This window comes from Apodemus sylvaticus, chromosome 10, assembly GCF_947179515.1.
Source record: "Apodemus sylvaticus chromosome 10, mApoSyl1.1, whole genome shotgun sequence".
Taxonomy (NCBI): domain Eukaryota; kingdom Metazoa; phylum Chordata; class Mammalia; order Rodentia; family Muridae; genus Apodemus; species Apodemus sylvaticus.
In genome coordinates, this window is record NC_067481.1 from 25,745,646 (window position 1) to 25,765,112 (window position 19,467).

General features: G+C 44.9%; 1 protein-coding gene across 1 annotated transcript; it reads right to left on the bottom strand.

Moving 5' to 3' along the window:
• Positions 1–4,297: 4,297 nt before the first annotated feature.
• Mrpl45 (mitochondrial ribosomal protein L45) lies at positions 4,298–18,953 on the bottom strand. The gene is made up of 8 exons (XM_052196680.1): positions 18,752–18,953; positions 17,757–17,934; positions 16,608–16,725; positions 11,896–11,994; positions 9,271–9,319; positions 6,477–6,626; positions 5,113–5,286; positions 4,298–4,907 (listed from the first exon to the last, which is right to left on the bottom strand). The coding sequence occupies exons 1-8, from the start codon at positions 18,815–18,817 to the stop codon at positions 4,821–4,823; spliced, it is 921 nt and encodes a 306-aa protein (XP_052052640.1). The 5' UTR covers positions 18,818–18,953; the 3' UTR covers positions 4,298–4,820.
• Between the last annotated feature and the right edge of the window lie 514 nt (positions 18,954–19,467).

A 19,467-nucleotide genomic window follows, 5' to 3' on the forward strand; every position in this document is an offset into this window, starting at 1 on the left:
ATCCACGGCTCAGGCAAATAGGATGTGGCCAAGCCCTGCTTGGACAGTAATGCTGCAAAATGATGCACATTTTAAGCCTGGAGGGCTGAGACTAAACAGCATGACATTGGCTGCCTCAGAATAGCCCATCAGGTCTCATCCCTAAGCATCCCTGTTTCCCCAGTCTACACACAAGCTGTTATAAAAACACCAGGCTTGGGCCAAGGAGGTGGCTCAATGGGTAAAACTATTTGACGTGCAAACTTGACAAAAATTCAATTCCTAGAATCCACACTGGAAGGCAGAATCTGTCCTCTGACCTCTGTCTGAACGCTGTGTTGTGCACACACTCACACTCACAAACACTCCTGCACATGTAATGAATAAATAATTGATAAATAATAACATAGATAAATAAATGATAACATCCCCCAGTAAAGCCTCTCCTGTTTGTAGCTTTGCTGAGGGGACAGGTTTGGAAAAATGACAGGTTACTTATTTCTGACTCAACTCCAGCTTCTTTTACCCTATTCTAGACAGATTAACTCTGACCTGAAGTGACAAAGGAAATTTTAGTCTGGAGAAAAATTAAGGATGAGAACTTAGGCACTCATTTTTCCTGTGTTGTTGAACCTAGAGCCTCATACAAGCAAAAACCAAACCAAACCAAACCACTCCACCTAATGAGCTTTATCTCTAGTAGGCCCTGTGTTCTTGTGATTTGAACTTAGGACCTTCAGGGTTTTTTTTTTCTCTCGAGCAGGGTTTCTCTGTATAGCTCTGACTGTCCTGGAACTCACTCTGTAGACCAGGCTGGCCTTGAACTCAGAAATCTGCCTGCCTCTGCCTCCCAGAGTACTGGGATTACAGGCATGTGCCACCACCGCCCGGCATTTTCTTTCTTTCTTTCTTTCTTTCTTTCTTTCTTTCTTTCTTTCTTTCTTTCTTTCTTTCTTTCTTTCTTTCTTTCTTTCTTTCCTTCCTTCCTTCCTTCTTTCTTTCTTTCCTTCTTTCTTTTTTTCTTGCTTCCTTCCTTCCTTCCTTCCTTCTTTCTTTCTTTCTTTCTTTCTTTTTTTTTTTTTTGACAGGGTTTCTCTGTGTAGCCCTGGCTGTCCTGGAACTCACTCTGTAGACCAGGCTGGCCTCGAACTCAGAAATCCGCCTGCCTCTGCCTACCAAGTGCTGGGATTACAGGCGTGTGCCACCACTGCCCGACTGGTTCTGGTTTCTTATACTTCACAAAGATGTTGGCCATGCCTTCCAGCCCAGGACCAGTGTGCATGCTAGTATGGGATCTGATGCCCTCTTCTGACACACAGATGTACATGCAGATAGAGCACTCATACATTAAACTTAAAAAGAAAAAAGAGGTTCTCACTGTATAGCCCTGGATCTCCTGGAACTCCTTATGTAGATTAGGTTGGCCTGGAACTCACAAATCCACCTGCCTCTGCCTGAGTGCTGGTACACTTTCTTGGTAGTCTAGTCTAGCTGGATAAAAAGGTAGGAACGGGGTGGGGACAAGTCTAATAATTAAGAATAAAATGGGAGCCAGGCAATGGTGGTGCACACCTTTAATCCCAGCACTCGGGAGGCAGAGGCAGGTGGATTTCTGAGTTCGAGGCCAGCCTGGTCTACAGAGTGAGTTCCAGGACAGCCAGGGCTACACAGAGAAACCCTGCTTGAGAAAAAAAAAAAAAAAAACCCTGAAGGTCCTAAGTTCGAATCCCAGCAACCACATGGTGGCTCACAACCATCTGTAATGGGATCTGACACCCTCTTCTGGAGTGTCTGAAGACAACTACATGTACTTAGATATAATAATAAATAAATCTTAAAAAAAAAAAAAAGAATAAAATGCAGGCTGGACATGGTAGTTCACTCCTTCTATGAGAGCACCAAGGATCACTGCAAGTTTAAGGCAAGCCTGGGACATACATACATGCATACACACACACACACACACACACATATATATACATATATATATATGTTGTGGATAGCCATACATACATACATACATACACACACACACACACACATATATACATATATACATATATATATATATATATATATATATATATATATATATATATATATATATATATATATATGTTGTGGATAGCCCTGGGCTTGTTGAATTTTGATGCTAATTCCACTCCTCAGAGGGGCTGCAGATGCAGAGTTGCCTTGTGAACCTTCTCCTCACCTTAACTTTCCTTTTTTTTTTTTTCCAAGACAGGGTTTCTCTATGTAGCCCTGGCGGTCCTGGAACTCTCTGTAGACCAGACTGGCTTCGAACTCAGAAATCCGCCTGCCTCTGCCTTCTGAGTGCTGGGATTAAAGGCGTGCACCACCACCTCCCCGGCTCAACTTTCCAAATAAAGGCTCGAGCCAATGATTGGGCAGGAGGAAGGGGGAGGAGCTGAGAGTTTGCTGGAGGAGCCACCCGGAAGAACAGGAGGAGAGGACAGAAGGGGAGGCTGCAGAAGAGAAGCTTGTGGCCTGGAGAAACTGCAAGTTATATGGGAGAATATAGATGGGAATAGAGTAGTGTAGTAGTAGATCTGCACCATCTAGGCTTGTAGCTTGTTTTGTTAACTGAGATTTCTTTTACAGGGGAATTGGGTTGGAAACGAAATAGCAACACATACATATCTCAAGTTTTAGGCAAGACAGGTCTAGACCTTATCTCAAACAAAACAACATAAAAGCTGAAGGCCAGCCAGGCCTATTAGTGCACGCCTTTACTTCCGGCACTCAAGAGGTAGAGGCAGGTAGATCCCTCAGTTCAAGGCCAGCCGGGTCCAGCACAACTAGGGCTATTATACAGAGAAACCTTGTCTGTCGCAGGGGCTGGGGGTGGGGAGCTAAAGGACAACTTCTTCCCACTTTGGATTTATATATAAAATAAGTAAAATAAAAAAGTAATTTTCTCAAAAACAATAAAACAACAAAAAAGTAATTTTAAGCTGGGTACGGTGTAGCACTCCTTTAATCCCAGGCAAAGGGAGGAAGGGAGGCAGGTCTCTATAAGGGTGGCTAGTTTGTTAGAAGGATGTTATAAAGAGAAACTCCAAGAAAAAAATTCTAAAAACATCCACTTCAATAAGTATATTAAAGAGACCTTAATTTTAAAGCAATATGCTGAGATGGAGAGATGACCCAATAGTTAAGAATACCTCTTGCATGCTGGAGATGGCTCAGCAGTTAAAAGCACTGACTTCTCTTCCAGAGGTCCTGAGTTCAATTCCAAGCAACCACATGGTAAATTACAACCATCTGTAATGGGTTCTGATGCCCTCTTCTGGTGTGTCTGAAGATAACTACAGTGTACTCACATACATAAGATAATATTTTTTTTTAAAAGAATACCAGCCGGGCATTGGTGGCGCACGCCTGTAATCCCAGCACTCTGGGAGGCAGAGGCAGGTGGATTTCTGCAGACCAAGGCCAGCCTGATCTACAGAATGAGTTCCAGGGCAGTCAGGGCTATATGGAGAAACCCTGTTTCGAAAAAACCAAATCCACAATAAATAAATAAATAAATAAATAAATAAATAAATAAATAAATAAATAACCACCAAGAAAGAATACCTGTTGCTCTTGCAGAAGACGCAGATCCTAAAACAACAAAAAACAAACAAACAAAATAACAAAAAAAAAGCTGGGCGTGGTGGCGCATGCCTGTAATCCCAGCACTTGGGGAGGCAGAGGCAGGCGGATTTCTGAATTCGAGTCCATCCTGGTCTACAGAGTGAGTTCCAGGACAGCCAGGGCTACACAGAGAAACCCTGTCTCAAAAAAACAAAAACAAAAAACAAAAACAAAAAAACAAAAACAAAAAGAAGATGCAGATCCAGTTCCTAGCACTGACTTGGTGGGGTTCACACCACCCGTAACTCTAGTTCCCGGGGATGTGACACCACTTTGGACCTCCAAGGACACCAACCATGCATGCAGTACACACACACACATGCAGACAGAATACCCAGACATGTAAGAGAGTAACACCCTGTGTTCCGTTGCTGTTCACTGAAGACAGGATGGAGGTGGCCCAGACTGACTGTAAACTGTGTGTAGCCCAGGGTGACACTGAGCTCCTGGTCCTCCCCTTGCCCCTACGTCCCACGTGACAAGACTGCAGCAGGGTGCCCTAGTTTGTAGACACTGAGTATTCTTCCTGTCGAGAGGTCCTGGAAGCTGTGTCACTCACAACTACACCGGTTTCCCACACCTGTCATTTCCCATGCCTGATGTCACAGAACCGCTCTATCCCAGTCTGAACCAGGAAAAATGCACAGGACACACAGTCTATTCTTTGGCAGTATTTTATTCCAAATGCTGACCTGGCTTATAATTAGAAAAGAGAAAGCTGTTGGTCTGATCCCACAGTTCCTGCCGGGAAAAGTGCAGTGAGGCATTCGCTCTCTCCTGATGCTTCTCATGTCCCCTCAGAAGCTAAACATGGTCGTAAAAAGAAGATGTGCCATGGCTGGGCACCCCAGCCACCACCTGGGCCACACACGTCGGCCATGACTGTGGGGGATGAGGGCTGCTGACCCAGGCAGGGCAGGAGAGAGCAAGGGAGCCTTCAGGGAGAGCGGCTTTCGAAGCTCCACCACCCGGGCACCTCTCAGGAGTCTTTTTTTCTTTTTTCTTTCCTTTTTTTTTTTCTTTTTCTAATACAGGGTTCTCTGTGTCGTTTTGGTTGACCTGCAACTTGCTCTGTAGACCAGGCTGGCCTTGAACTCACAGAGATCCTCTGCCTCCAGAGTGCCAGGAGGATTAAAGGTGCCCGCCACCACTGCTAGGCTCCTCAGGAGTCTTTCACGCCATCAGGCTGGCTGAGGCTTTGGAGCCTCCCCTGGTGTCTCTTCATACTCCTCCCAGGGTTTCAGCTGAGGACCAGGAATCATCAAGGTCTGAAAAGAACAGGAGGAACTCAAGTTACCTACACTAACGCTTACTGTTTACCCAGAATGCCAGCATGCAGGCAAAGTTCCCCTTCCCTAGAGTTGCATCATTCCGTCTCGCCACTAGGTGGAGCCCAAGAAGAGTGTTTGAGCATGACACAGCTACTATCTACTTACTGCTTCAAGTCTGCTTAGGGCATGCGAGCAGCCTTACCTTGAGGATGGGCTGCTTAGGGGGTGCCCACGGGGGCACAATCTTGGCATGCATTCTCCAGCTCCCATACGGGTTCATCAAGTGTCTTTCAAACACCACATACTCCAGGACATCCTTGGGCACATCTTCCTGTCCATACATCAATCTGCCAAACCGATCATAAATGGCCAAAGTCTGCAATGATGAAATAAAATCTGACCTGTCAGAGGATTTTGTCTTACTTTATTTTGCCATACAGTTGTTTTTGAAACAATCTTAACAAAAAAATTAAATTAAAGAAAATTAAAATTATTTAAGATTCTGAATTTACAACTAATCAGTTACTGACATATTATTTAATGTTCTCTAATGGAAGGGGACATGTGGGGGACCAACACGAAGAGTAAAAACCCTCACACCACATCTTAGTGGAGATAACACATAGCGATGGCAAGAAGACCTGCAAACTTGTCCTGAGAACCTACAGTCCTGGGCCATGGGGTGGAGCACAGCAGTGGGAGCACTTCCCTAACATCCATGAGGCCCTGGGTTCAACCCCCAGACCCATAAAAAACAAGTATCTGTGGACTGACGAGTCTGGAGGCAGATGCCCAACCTGAGAGCTGTGGGATACAAGTCCCCGAGACAGAAGGTTTCTGCTGGACCCCTGGCCAACTTAATACCCTTGAGTTCACTTAAGCCTTAGCCTGCTAGCCTGCTGTGTCCTCAGCCTGCCTAAGCTTCACTAGCCTTTAAGAGAACCACATAATCCATGCCTTGGACTGCCCATGGAATCTGCTTTTACAACCTAGGCTAACACACAGTTATGTACTCTTCATGCCCCTGACCCAGCATCCTGTATACATACACGCATGGTAATGATTTGCTGAAAGCAACCGTATACAACAAATGCCCACCAGAAATGCTGGAAGGAACCTGATAACGCGTCTGCACTACCATTTACTTTTCTGAGTGCTTCAGGGTCAGATGGGGTCAGCAAAGTTCGTTCCCTTGTAAAACTCTGTTAAAGATTTCTTTCAAGACTCCATCATCTCCTATCTATACCATTTTCTGTGTTATTCAACAAATGCATAGTAAATCCCTGTCTTAGGGATAGACATGGTGGCAGTCAGACAACAGATGGCGCAAAGGCAAGCACAGACACATTCAAGAGATAGACCACAGACAGGCCAGGAACCACAGCATATACAGACAGGAAGAAGCAGAGAATTCCAACCTGGGCTTGCTCTCTCTCAATCACACAATGCAAGCGGAAGCTGGGATTTCAGTGCTTAGAGCTTCAGACGCTTCCTGGTGTCTGAGGTTGTCTTTACTGTCCTTAACAGGAAGTGAAGAACGGCTGGGGTGAACAACCGCGACCCTACCTGCCGAGTGTGCAGGCGCACGGTGACTTGACCATACATGTTGCTCTGGTCCACCATCCCTGAGGAACGGACATGAACCACTTGGGCTGGCTCTAGAGACTCCACAAAGCTCCAGCGCACAGTCTTGTACTTGAGGTCCCAGACCATGTCCTGAGGAAGAAGAGAGGAGTTCACTGGGATTTCCCCGCTGTGAGGCACTGCCCGGCCTACATCTGCAACGCTGTCATCAACAGGAAGGACCTCCATTCTTCCTCCCCATTTTAGAGGTGGGAATGGGGTAGAGACAGGGATCAGTCTGTAACCAGCAGTGACCGCTGACTTAGTCTTTCAAGCACTAGAATGACATAGGAAAGCCCAGCTCTCTGCCCAAGTTTCTATGTATTTATTTTTATTTTTTGTTTGTTTGTATTTCGAGACAGGGTATCTCTGTGCAGCCCTGGCTATCCTGGAACTCACTCTGTAGACCAGACTGGTCTCGAACTCAGAAATCCTCCTGCCTCTACCTCCCAAGTGCTGGGATTAAAGGTGTGTGCCACCACTGCCTGGCTTATTTTTACTTTTTTAATTTTTTATGCACATAGTTGTTTTGCTTGCATATATATCTGTGTATCAAGTGCATGCCTGGTATCCATAGAAATCAGAAGACGGTGTTAGGGGGCTGGAGAGATGCCTCAGTGGTTAAGAGCACTGACTGCTCTTCCGGAGGTCCTGAGTTCAAATCCCAGCAACCACATGGTAGCTCACAACAATCCGTAATAAGATCAGGATGCCCTCTTTTGGGCATACTTACATACATAATAAATAAATCTTTAAAAAAGAAAAAAGAGGAAGAGGGAGTTAGACACCCTGGAACTGGAATTACAGGCAGTTGTCAACTGCCAAGTGGGTGCTGGGAACTGAATCTGGGTCCTCTGGAAGAAATGTTAGTGCGTGTAACCACTGAGACATCTCTCAAGCTACACATTGTGTTTTTAACCTTTTTTTTTTTTTTAAACAGAGCTGAGGACCAAACCCAGAGCCTTACACTTGCTAGGCAAGCGCTCTACCACTGAGCTAAATCCCCAACCCCTTTCTTTCTTTCTTTCTTTTTTTTGGGGGGGGGGAGGGGGGTTGAGACAGGGTTTCTCTGTGTAGACCTGGCTGTCCTGGACTCACTGTGTAGACCAGGCTGGCCTCAAACTCAGAAATCCGCCTGCCTCTGCCTCCCAAGTACTGGGATTAAAGGCATGCGCCACCACCGCCTGGCTGTTTTTAACCTTCTTAAGTTTTTTAAATTTATGTGTATGTGTGTGTTGAGTATATGCTACACATATCTAGGTTCCCACAATCAGGGTTCCCCTGAGAGTGGACCTATAGGGAACTGTGAACCACCTGATTGACATAGGTGCTGGGACGGAACTCTAGTCTTCTGGAAAAGTAGCATGTACTTAATCTCTCAGATATCTCTAGCCCCTGTGCCCAATGATCAAGTTACTGGGCATCACAGTGCCATTCTTATTAAAATACTATCGGAGATCCACCCACCTCTAGGAGGGCTGCTCTCCACCGCACTGAAACCCCCTCCATACCACCAGCTCCTCCATGATGCTGTAACTTCTGCTGCTGGCAGTTCACACGGCTTCTCTCTCTCTCTCTCTCTCTCTCTCTCTCTCTCTCTCTCTCTCTCTCTCTCTCTCTCTCTCTCTCTCTCTCTCTCTGGTTTGCACTTCACTCCCTCGCATGTCAGCAGCGAAAGGGAGTGGTTTCCAGAGTTGTCAGAGCTAGAGCATGAGGCCCGCTGACAGAAGCACAAGCTGAATTTGTAGACAGTGAGGTTCTTGTTCTAGAACCTCCGGCTGAACTACAGGGCCTCCGATCTTCAGGGCTCCTCGAAATACCGGGCACCCCATCACTATGACCTGTAAGCCTTGTAAATTTTGGCTAAAACCTTTCCTACAGGGTACACATATGAAGCGAGGTCTCACGGAGCTAACTCCCGACCTAAAGCTCTACACCCTGTGGTTCATTACTGCCCACTGAGGGCTTTTCTCTTTCCTTATTTGCCACGGCCCTCATCAGAATCTGAGCCGAATCGTGATACAGCTGAAAATAAAGGACTCTGGTTGGAGAGAGAGCTCAGCAGTTAACAGTATTGGCTCTTCTAGAGGCCCCGGGTTCAATTTCCAGCATCTATATGGCAGCTCACAACTGTCTATAACTCCTGTTTCAAGGGATCTAACACCCTTCCACAGACATAAATGCAGGCAAAACACCAATGCACATTAAAAATAAAAAAAGACAGACAGATAGATAGATAGATAGATAGATCAATAAATGAGTAAATAAGGCTGGAGAGATGGGTCAGTGGTGCTCTCTTCCAGAGGTTCAATTCCCAGCAACCACATGGTGGCTCACAACCATCTGTAATAAGATCTGATGCCCTCTTCTGGTGTGTCCAAAGATACTGACAGTGTACTCACATACATAAAATAAGTAAATATTTTTATTAATTAATTCATTAATTAAAAACAAAAGGATACTTTAAAAAAATCAAAGAAGGGACAAAGAAAATAAGACTTCCCTTCAAAAGCTAGGGTTGTGGCATACACATGTAATCCTAGCCCCAGGGAAGCTGAGGCAGGAGGACTATGAATTGGTACCTGAACTACATAGTGAGACCCTGCCCCTCCACCCATCCCCCAAAAAAAGAAAGAAAAAGAAAGATAAAAACAAAACAGCAACAAAAGAGAGCCCAGCAGCGGCGTCTAGAATTCACCTGTTCAGCCACCCCGCCTTCCTAAGGATGAAAACCTACCGGAAAACAGTGTTCAGTCACCAAGGTATGAAGCCGGTCGTGGTCTGAACTAGAAGAGAAAGAGAGATTTATCATAGATTCCGACTTTTATGCTACCATCTATGAAATCTGAAAGTGGACTGAAAAGAAGGCTCGGTGAGTAAGGGAGCCTGCCACCCGAGTTCAACCCCAGAACCACATGAAAAGAACTGAGCCTTCAGGGGCTGGAGTGACGGCCCCACAGCTAAGAGCACTGTCTGCTCTTCCCGAGGGCCTAGGTTTGAATCCTACTGGGTGTCTCACAGCCATCTGTTCTAGGGTGTCCTCTTCCAAGACAATGCATGCAAATGGTATACAGATATACAAGCAAAGCACTCATACATAAAATATGCATAAATAAATCATTAAAAACAAAACTGACTGTTGAAATTGTCCTCTGTCCTCTACATATGTGTCATCTGTATCCTATTCACATGCACACAGACAAATAAAGTATAATGAGAGAAAATATTTTTAAGTTGAAAATGGTGCTGGTGCATGCTTTTAATCACTTAGAAGGCAGAGGCAGGTGGATCTCTGAGTTTGAGACCAACCTGGTCTACCGAGTGAGTTCCAGGACAGCCAGGGCTACACAGAGAAACCCTGTCTCGAAAAAAAACAAATCCAAAAAAAAAAAAAAAAAAAAAAGACTTGGAGCTCACTCCTGCTCTGCACTGGCAGAGAGACAACACCACACAAGAACAAAAAGTTCCTTATCTCGCCATGATGCCAACGACCGGCCTCACAGTCTCTGCCATCTGGGAACTGGTGAAGCAGGGCCATGTGTCTTTTCTGACCTCTTCTCGTGTTTGGACTCCTGAGGTGCAGGACACTGGACTTAGATCTTATGTCTCTCCAAAGAGTCCTGCATCATCAAGGAAGGACTGGAAAGCCAGCCCACAAGGACACAGATGAAGGGCTTTCTCTGCTCAGATCTCAGTGTGAAGTGAAAATGAAAACTGAAGAAAAAAAAAAGGAGAGAAAGAAAGGAAGAGAGGAAGGAAGGAAGGAAGGAAGAAGGAAGGAAGGAAGGAAGGAAGGAAGGAAAGAAGGAAGGAGACATCCTCTTCTCCTGGGCCAGGGACTGTCACAGAGGAGCGTGCACAGCCACCATGACAGTCTTCTGGACACCATGGGACCACCACATCCATGATGTCACAGCAGCTATGACTGCAGCATAAAATCAAGCCAGTCAACATTCTAAAGTGGCTTAGGGAGGAGCCCAGAAGCTCCATCCTAATCCAGGAGCTAGGGACAGTTAATGGATTCTGGGGGAGAGAGGCTGCGCTTCCGCTGACGGTAGGCCAGCTACACTGCAGTACATGGTCCTAGTCTCATGTGCACACAAAGGCAGCACAGACTGAACCAGGCCGGTTATCCAAAAACAGGGGATGGCAATAAGAGGTGGATCTGGGAGGAGTTAGAAAGACCAGTGGGGGTGAACACGGCCCAATCCTCAAAGAATTAATAAAAACTTTTTTGTTGCCGGGCAGTGGTGGCGCACGCCTGTAATCCCAGCACTCTGGGAGGCAGAGGCAGGCAGATTTCTGAGTTCGAGGCCAGCCTGGTCTACAAAGTGAGTTCCAGGACAGCCAGGGCTATACAGAGAAACCCTGTCTTGAAAAAAAAAAAAACTTTTTTGTTAAATACTCTTTCTTTTTTTTTTTTTATTTTGTTTTGTTTTTTCCTTTCGAGACAGAGTTTTTCTGTGTAGCCCTGGCTGTCCTGGAACTCACTCTATAGACCAGGCTGGCCTCGACCTCAGAAATCTGCCTGCCTCTGCCTCCCAAGTGCTGGGATTAAAAGCGTGCGCCACCACTGCCTGGCAAAACTTTAAGAAAAAAAAAAAGGGAAAATCAGGAGCTAGAGAGATAGATGGCTCATTGGTTAAGAGCACTGACTGCTCTTCCAGAGGTCCTGAGTTCAAAATCCCAGCAACCACATGATGGCTCACAACCATCAGTACAGCTACAGTGTACTTTTACTCATATACATTAAATAAATAAATAAATCTAAACAAAAAACAAAACAAAACAAAAAACTGTTTTAGAAAAAAAGTTCAAGGAAAGGTTGGGATGCATCATGAGATCCTTCTCCTAAAAGTAAAACCATGGGGCTGGAGAGATGGCTCAGTGGTTAAGGGCACTGACTGCTCTTCCAAAGGTCCTGAGTTCAAATCCCAGCAAACCACATGGTGGCTCACAACCATCCATAATAAGATCTGATGCCCTCTTCTAGTGTGTCTGAAGACAGCTACAGTGTACTTATATATAATAATAAATACTTAAAAAAAAAAAAAGTAAAACCAGCCCTCGTAGTGGCAATGCTTTTAGTCTTAGTCACTGGGAGGCAGAGGCCAGCCTTGTCTACATAGAGAGCTCCAGGACAGCCAGGGCTACACAGAGAAACCCTGTCTCAAACAACAACAACAATAACAACCACCACAACAAAGACTACTGGAAAAGCAGGGGAAAGAAAAACCATCTTCAGTTACTACTTCTCACATTAAGAAGTTCTAGAATCCATACCTGAAGAAAAAGGGGGAGGGGGCGTGCCTAGAACAGCTGCAGAAGAGATTGAGCACCCGTAAGATGGGCGGCCACTTACTTGTTTAGACAAAGGTGAGCTTCAATGAAAATATCCTTAGCTTTTTCAGGGAAGTCTTTTGTTTTAAAATTAGCATCAAATTCTTTTATCTTTCGAATTCTGTAAAATTAAAGCAAGAAAACCATCATAAAGATGACATCACAGCAGATAAAGGTGCTTCCCACCAATCCATACAGCCTGAGTTCAGTCTTCGGAACTCACACGGTAGAAGGAAAAGACTCACTCCCATAAGCTGTCCTGCCATCCAGATTTGTGCTGTGGGAGGAGCTAGCAAGCACACATATACAAACAAATAAACTTCAATAAAGTAATAAAATCCTCACATAATCTCCATAACTCTCAGTTCACACTAATCCCCTATGTCCATCTTCCCATTTAATAATTACTGTCTGTATTTAATATTTCCAGTCTGTATCTAGACTGTAAATTCAACTCTTTTACATCAAATGCAAAGAAAGAACAAGCAAGCCAGGGTGCAGTGGTGAGGGGTGGTGCCTTGAAGGGGGAGGCAGCAGGGCCATGGCCGCACAAGCCTTCAATCTCAGCACTCTGGAGGCAGAGGCAGGCAGATATTTGCGTTCCAGGACAGCCAAGGCTATAAAAAGAAACCCTGTCTCCAGAGGCAGGCAGATTTCTGAGTTCAAGGCCAGCCTGGTCTACAGAGTGAGTTCCAGGATAGCCAGAGCTATACAGAGAAACCCTGTCTCGAAAAACAAACAAAGCTGGGCAGTGGTGGTGCACACCTTTAATCCCAGCCCTTGGGAGCCAGAGACAGGCGGATTTCTGAGTTTGAGGCCAGCCTGGTCTACAGAGTGAATTCCAGGACAGCCAGGGCTACACAGAGAAACCCTGTCTCGAAAAACAAACAAACGAAAACAGGGGTGGGAGTGGGGGTGGGGGTGGGGGGAGGGGGGAGGTGATTCGGAGGCTAAGGGAACACAGTGCTCTTGCAGAGGACCTGGGTTGGTTCCCAGAACTCTTAGTAGGCAGGCAGGTCATAACTGCCTCTAACTGCAGCTCCAGAGGACCCAACACTGAGGCCTCAGATGTCTGCATGCAGTTACACACACACCTACAAACACAGACATAATTTAAAGTAAACCTTAAAGGAAAAAGAAAAAAAAATTTAAGTGGAATTTTAGGATTAAAGAAAACATCCTATTTTTTAAAAAAAAAAATTAAGAGAAAAGACCTTATAAATACTGGAGTCGAGGGCTAGAGATCCAGCTTTATAGCAAAGCCCATATCCAAGATGGGTAAAGTTCTAGTTCAGTTTCCAGTTCTGTAGTACCAAAAAGAGGAGACTCCAAACCAGGTCAGAGTCAGAACAGAGAGCTTTTAAGAAGCAACAGTGAGGGCTGGAGAGATGGCTCAGTGGTTAAGAGTATTGACTGCTCTTCCAGAGGTCCTGAGTTCAATTCCCAGCAACCACATAGTGGCTCACAAGCATCTGTCGTAGGGTCTGCTGACATCTGTAATGGATCCAATGCCCTCTTCTGGTGTGTGTGAAGACATCTTCAGTACACTCATGTAAATAAATAAACAAACAAATCTTTAAAAACAAACAAAAAGAAACAATACTGACAACTTAAAAAACAAAAACAAAACAAAACAAAAGGCTGGGGGTTCATACCTTCAATCTTAGCACTGGGCAGGCAGAAGCAGGCAGATCTCTTATGAGTTTGAGGCTAGCCTGGTCTACATTGTCAGAACAACTAGGCAGTCTAGAACAACAACGGAAAATGCAGGAACAGAAAAGCCCAGCTGTCAGATCATTTGTATAGTTATAATAATGTCAACTGACAGAATCAAATTGGCAGTAGATTGAAGCAAGGAGTATCAGGAGCAAATGGAATCAATTCTAAGAACGTAAGATTGGTCTGACACTAAAAATCAATGCAGTAGCCAAGCTACTATATTGAATATATTCTTCATTTACATTTCAAACGTTATACCCTTTCCCGGTTTCCCCCCTCCCAGAAAACCCCCAACCCATCCTCCCATCCCCTGTATCCAAGAATATGCCCCTCCACCCAACCCACTTCCACCCCCCCCTCCATTTTCCCCATGCTGGGGCATCTATTGAGCCTTCATAGACCCAAGAACCTCTCCTCCCACTGATGCCCAACAAGGCAATTCTCTGCCACACTTTTAGCTGGCATGTGTACCCCTCATTGATGGCTTAGTCCCTGGGAATCCTGGGGCATCTGGTTGGCCAACATTATCGTTCTTCCCATGGAGCTGCAAACCCCTTCAGCTCCTCCAGTCCTTCCTCCACCTCCTCCATTGGGGACCTAGAGCTCAGTCCAATGGCTGCCAGCATCTGCCTCTGTATCTGTAAGGCTCTGGCAGGGCCCCTCTGATGACAACCCTAACAAGCTCCTTTCAGCATGCACTTTTTTTTTTTTTTTCCAAAATAGGGTTTCTCTGTGTAGCCCTGGCTGTCCTGGAACTCACTCTGTAAACCAGGCTGGCCTCGAACTCAGAAATCTGCCTGCCTCTGCCTCCCAGAGTGCTGGGATTAGAGGCATGTGCCACTACCACCTGGCAGGCACACACTTCTTGGCATCCATAATAGCGTCGGGGTTTGATGACGGTGTATAGGATGAATCCCCAGGTAGGACAGTCTCTAGGCCTTTCCTTCAGACTCTGCTCCACACTTTGCCTCCATAATTGCTCCTGTGAGTATTTTGTTCCCTTTCTCAGAAAAACCTAAGCACCCACCCTTTAGTCTTCCTTCTTCTTGAACTTCCTGTGGTCTGTGAATTGTAACTTGTTTATTTTGAGCTTTTGGGCTAATATCCACTTATCAGTGAGTGCATACCATGTGTGTTCTTTTGTGATTGGGTTACCTCCCTCAAGATGACACTTTCTAGTTCCATCCATTTGCCTAAGAATTTCATGAATTCATTGTTTTTAATAGCTGAATAGTACTCCATTGTATATATATACCACATTTTCTGTATCCATTCCTTTGTTGAAGGACACATCTGGGTTCTTTCCAGCTTCCGGCTATTATAAATAACAATGCTATGAACATAGTGGAGCATGTGTCCTTATTACATGTTGGAGCATCTTCCGGGTATATGCCCAGGAGTAGTATAGCTGGGTCCTCAGATAGTACTATGTCTATTTTCTGAGGAACCACCAAACTGATTTCCCGAGTGGTTTTACCAGCTTGCAATCCTACCATTAATGGAGAAGTGTTTCTCTTTCTCCACATCCTCGCCAGCATCTGCTGTCCCCTGAGGTTTTCATCTTAGCCATTCTGACTGGTGTGAGGTGGAATCTCAGTGTTCTTTTGATTTGCATTTCTCTGATAACTAAGGATGCTGAACATTTCTTTAGGTGCTTCAGAGCCATTTGAGTTTCCTCAGTTGAGAATTCCCTGTTTAGCTCTGTACCCCATTTTTTAATAGTGTTGTTTGACTCTCTGGAGTCTAACTTCTTGAGTTCTTTGTATACATTGGATATTAGCCCTCTATCAGATGTAGGATTGGTAAAGATCTTTTCCCAATCTGTTGGTTGCCATTTTGTCCTATTGACAGTGTCCTTTGCCTTACAGAAGAAGCTTGCAGTTTTATGAGGTCCCAGGTGGCATACTCTTTTAATCCCAGCACTCAGGAGGCAGAGGCAAGCGGATCTCTATGAATGCAAAGCTAAGCTGGTCTATACATAGTGAGTTCCAGGCCAGCCAAGGTTACATAGAATTTTTGGGGGGTAAAAATACATTTTTAGCCAGGCGGTGGTGGCGCACGCCTGTAATCCCAGCACTTGGGAGGCAGAGGCAGGCGGATTTCTGAGTTCAAGGCCAGCCTGGTCTACAGAGTGAGTCCAGGACAGCCAGGGCTACACAGAGAAACCCTGTCTCAAAAAAAAAAAAAAAAAAAAAAAAAAAAAAAAAGACAAAAAATACATTTTTATTCCCAAAAAATAAAACAACCTGAGTGTGGTGGCGCACACCTTTAATCATAGTACTAGAGAGGCAGAGGCAGGGGTTCTCTGAGTTCAAGGCCAGTTATATGCAAAGAAACTCTGTACTGAAAATAAATAAATAAATGTAAAAACAGAAAAAAAGAAATAAAGCAACAACAAAAAGTCAATGTAATGAACCAAGTTAAACACTGGGGCTAAGGCTAGGAAAGCCAGTGTTCAAGAGGCTGAGGCTAGCCGGGCGTGGTGGCGCATGCCTGTAATCCCAGCACTTGGGAGGCAGAGGCAGGCCAGAGGTGCATGGATTTCTGAGTTCGAGGCCAGCCTGGTCTACAGAGTGAGTTCCAGGACAGCCAGGACTACACTGAGAAACCCTGTTTCAGGACCCCTCCCCCCCCCCAAAAAAAAGAAGCTGAGAAAAGAAGATTGCCAAGTTGCCAAGTTCAAGGCCAGCCTGGACCACATAGCAAGACTCTGTGTTAGGGTCTGGAGAGATGGCTCCATGGTTAGGAGCATTGCTGCACTGGCAGAGGGCTGGGTTTGGATCCTAGCACCTATGGACAGCTCAGAACCACTTCTCCCCAACTGTAAGAGATCGGATGCCTTCTTCTGGCCTCCACAAGCACTGCACATATGTGATACACTTACATGAAGGCAAAACACATAAAAATAAAGGGAGAGGAAAATCAATATGATATACCATATAATGCGATAAGAAACAAATACCACACGTTCTTCTCAGCCCAGAATATTTAAACCTAGTTGTTTAGGACACTTACGCCAGCTGTGATGCCGCATTCTTTCTCAACCGCTCAGTTCTCTGCGTCAGTCCTTCCTTTGAAAGTGATGACATTCGAGCATCGCCCTCCGGTGGAACATAGGGATCGAAGATACCAGCTGTGAGGAGAGAAGAAAATTAAGAAACCGTTGAAAGACTGAGACAACATCATCTTGCGGTCAGATAAAACTGGGGCATAAAGTGGACCAACCAAATAGAGTTGCACATAGAGGAAACTTTGTTACACTTGTGCAAGTATCAGGAACTAAGTGTTGCACTATTGGGACATCTTTTGTTATGTTGAGAAAAAAGGAAATAAAGACAAGAAGAAAAAAACGAGTAATTTAACTTCTCCTAGAGTCTGTTTCTACTTCTACAAAGTGGAGAAATTTCATTCATTCTAGAAGTGTAAAAACAGGATCAAAAGATGACCTCATGAGCAGGACTAGTGGTACAGCCCTAAGTTTCAACTCCTATTTATGCTGGAGGATCCACCCATCTCAAAGGCAAAAAGAAAAGGACAACAGGCGTACAGCTCAGTGGGAGACTGCTTGTTTAGCTCTAAATTTAACCCCAAGTTCTGTAAAAACAAAACAAAACTGACTTTATGAAATACAGTATAGCTGGGCAGTGGTGGCGCACGCGTGTAATCCCAGCACTCTGGGAGGCAGAGGCAGGTGGATTTCTGAGTTCGAGGCCAGCCTGGTCTACAGAGTGAGTTCCAGGACAGCCAAAACTATACAGAGAAACCCTGTCTCCAAAAACACAAATCCAAAAAATCCAAAAAAACAAACAAAAAAAGAAATACAGTATATATAAAGTAAATCATTACTAAAGTCGAACTTTGAGGTTAATTTCTTTTATCTTTTTCTTTCAAAGATTTATTTAAATGAGTACACACTGTAGCTCTCTTCACCCATTCCAGAAGAGAGCATCGGATCCCATTGGATGGTGGTGAGCCACTATGAGGTCTCTGGGAATTGAACTCAGGACTTCTGAAAGAGCAGTCAATGCTCTTAACTGTTGAGCCATCTCTCCAGACCCACTTAATGGTCAATTTAATACTGTCAATTAGAGTCTAAAGCATTCTAAACACCAGACCTCTGACAGCAGAGAATTGAGTCAGGATCCCAGACATACTGTTTTCTACCTGTACAGGCCAAATGTATAGGGCGCTCCAACCGTTCCTGTGGAATAACCAATCCTGCTTTCCTGGCATATTCCAAAAACTCCTTTTCTGTTTTGAACTTGGGTTCAGGAGTCGGGGGTCTGAAACGGCTTTTGGTTTTTACTGGAACTACAGCTGTGGACCGAGTCACCAGAATGGGCTGGGAGATTTAAAAAAAAAAGTTAGCATATAGGTGATTTGGAAAGAATAAATGAATAAATATATCTTGAGCAAACTGTATGCAAAGTCTTATGGAAATGACATACCCATAAAAAATGCTTCAGAAGTTAAGAAACAACTATTATGGGTAAACGATATTACTACTTCAACACCTAGGGATGGCTTTTACCACAGCCGATTAATAATCTGTATTAACATCAGTCAGCACTTACTAAAAACTTTCCTTTAATACATTCTGTAGTACTACTGTGTGCAGAGATGATTAAAGCAAAGGTCCTGCTGTCAACCAACTTTTAGTTTAATAGTGAACCTTATTTATCAACCCATTTCTGAAAAGAGTGGAATGCTATTACTAAAGCATTAAGCAAGATCTCCGGGGCATTTCCTCCACACTTCTATTTTGCTTTTGCAGAAGCAAATAGCTTCTAGCTCCTAACTGACCAATAAACTTTTACAATGCCAGGGACCCTTTACCCTCCAGGATAAGACAAATCCCCTATCCTTTCCAATTTATTTTTAAGAATGTAAAAGAAGCTGCTTCATCTTCCAAGCCACTACTTTCCCTTTAACATCTTCTCGGCAAAGATTATAGTTAATGTAGAGAAGCTTAATGCCAGGAAACTTAAATCTCCGTCTAGGCCCGGTCTAGGCTTAAGGGGATCATATACACCTCGAGTGCTTCCCCAAATGAAGTCTGACTCGTATCGTCCAAAATCAGCAACGGCCACGGAATGATTACTCCCCTCTACTCTATGCTACTCTGTCCCTAACATTTCATTCGCTCCATCCCTACCCACCTGCCGAGACCACCATCCCAAAGTCCTAGATAAGGAGGACAAGCCCCGAGGTATGGGGGCTGCCATCTTGCTCACGCAAAGGCCGCCGGGATGCTAGTCGAGCCGCAGATCACCCAGCCAGAGAAAAGGCGCATAGGGTGGAGCGAGCTCGGGAGTGGAATTTTCCAGGGCGCGCGCCCTTGGCCTAAAGGTGAGTCGCACGCACGCGCACGCTCTTATGGGGCGGGGCGCGCGAGCGCGCGCAATGGGTTCGCGCGTGCGCAATGAAACCACTTTGGAAGTAGGGTAAACCGCACGGTTGTCACGCGCCAGCCGGAGACTGGTGGAGAGCCAGCTGCGCCTGCGCATGAAGCTTTCTGTGAGACTCGGGGTGCTGCATTCCTGGTTGGTTACTTAGCACATTGTTACACTTTATTTACTTTCAATAAAAAAAAATGAAAAAGTGCTTCCCTCTGAAACCAGAGGCCTTTGAGATAAGTGTTTTCTTTCATTACTAGGAATTCACTGGAGGTATTTAGGGCGAAAATGATAGTTTCTGGGTGTGTATCTGACCTCAAAATGCAGTATAACATTAAACCTTCAACCGACATAGTTTTCTACGTGAAAATTCTTTCTTGCCATTCCGTTAGGGAAGCTGCGATTACTGAAAAGCAAACGGCACGTGGGCTGACAAGAATCTGTCATTTCCCAAAACCTATCATTTCCAAAAATACCAC

Bases quoted from the DNA above. Each gene is read 5' to 3' on its own strand.
- Mrpl45 (XM_052196680.1), bottom strand. From the start codon at position 18,817: ATGGCAGCCCCCATACCTCGGGGCTTGTCCTCCTTATCTAGGACTTTG. The intron at 5,287-6,476 runs GTAGGGTCGCGG...TCATCATTGCAG, and splicing joins TGCGCCTGCACACTCGGCAG to ACTTTGGCCATTTATGATCG. The intron at 4,908-5,112 runs GTAAGGCTGCTC...TGTTCTTTTCAG, and splicing joins CTAAGCAGCCCATCCTCAAG to ACCTTGATGATTCCTGGTCC.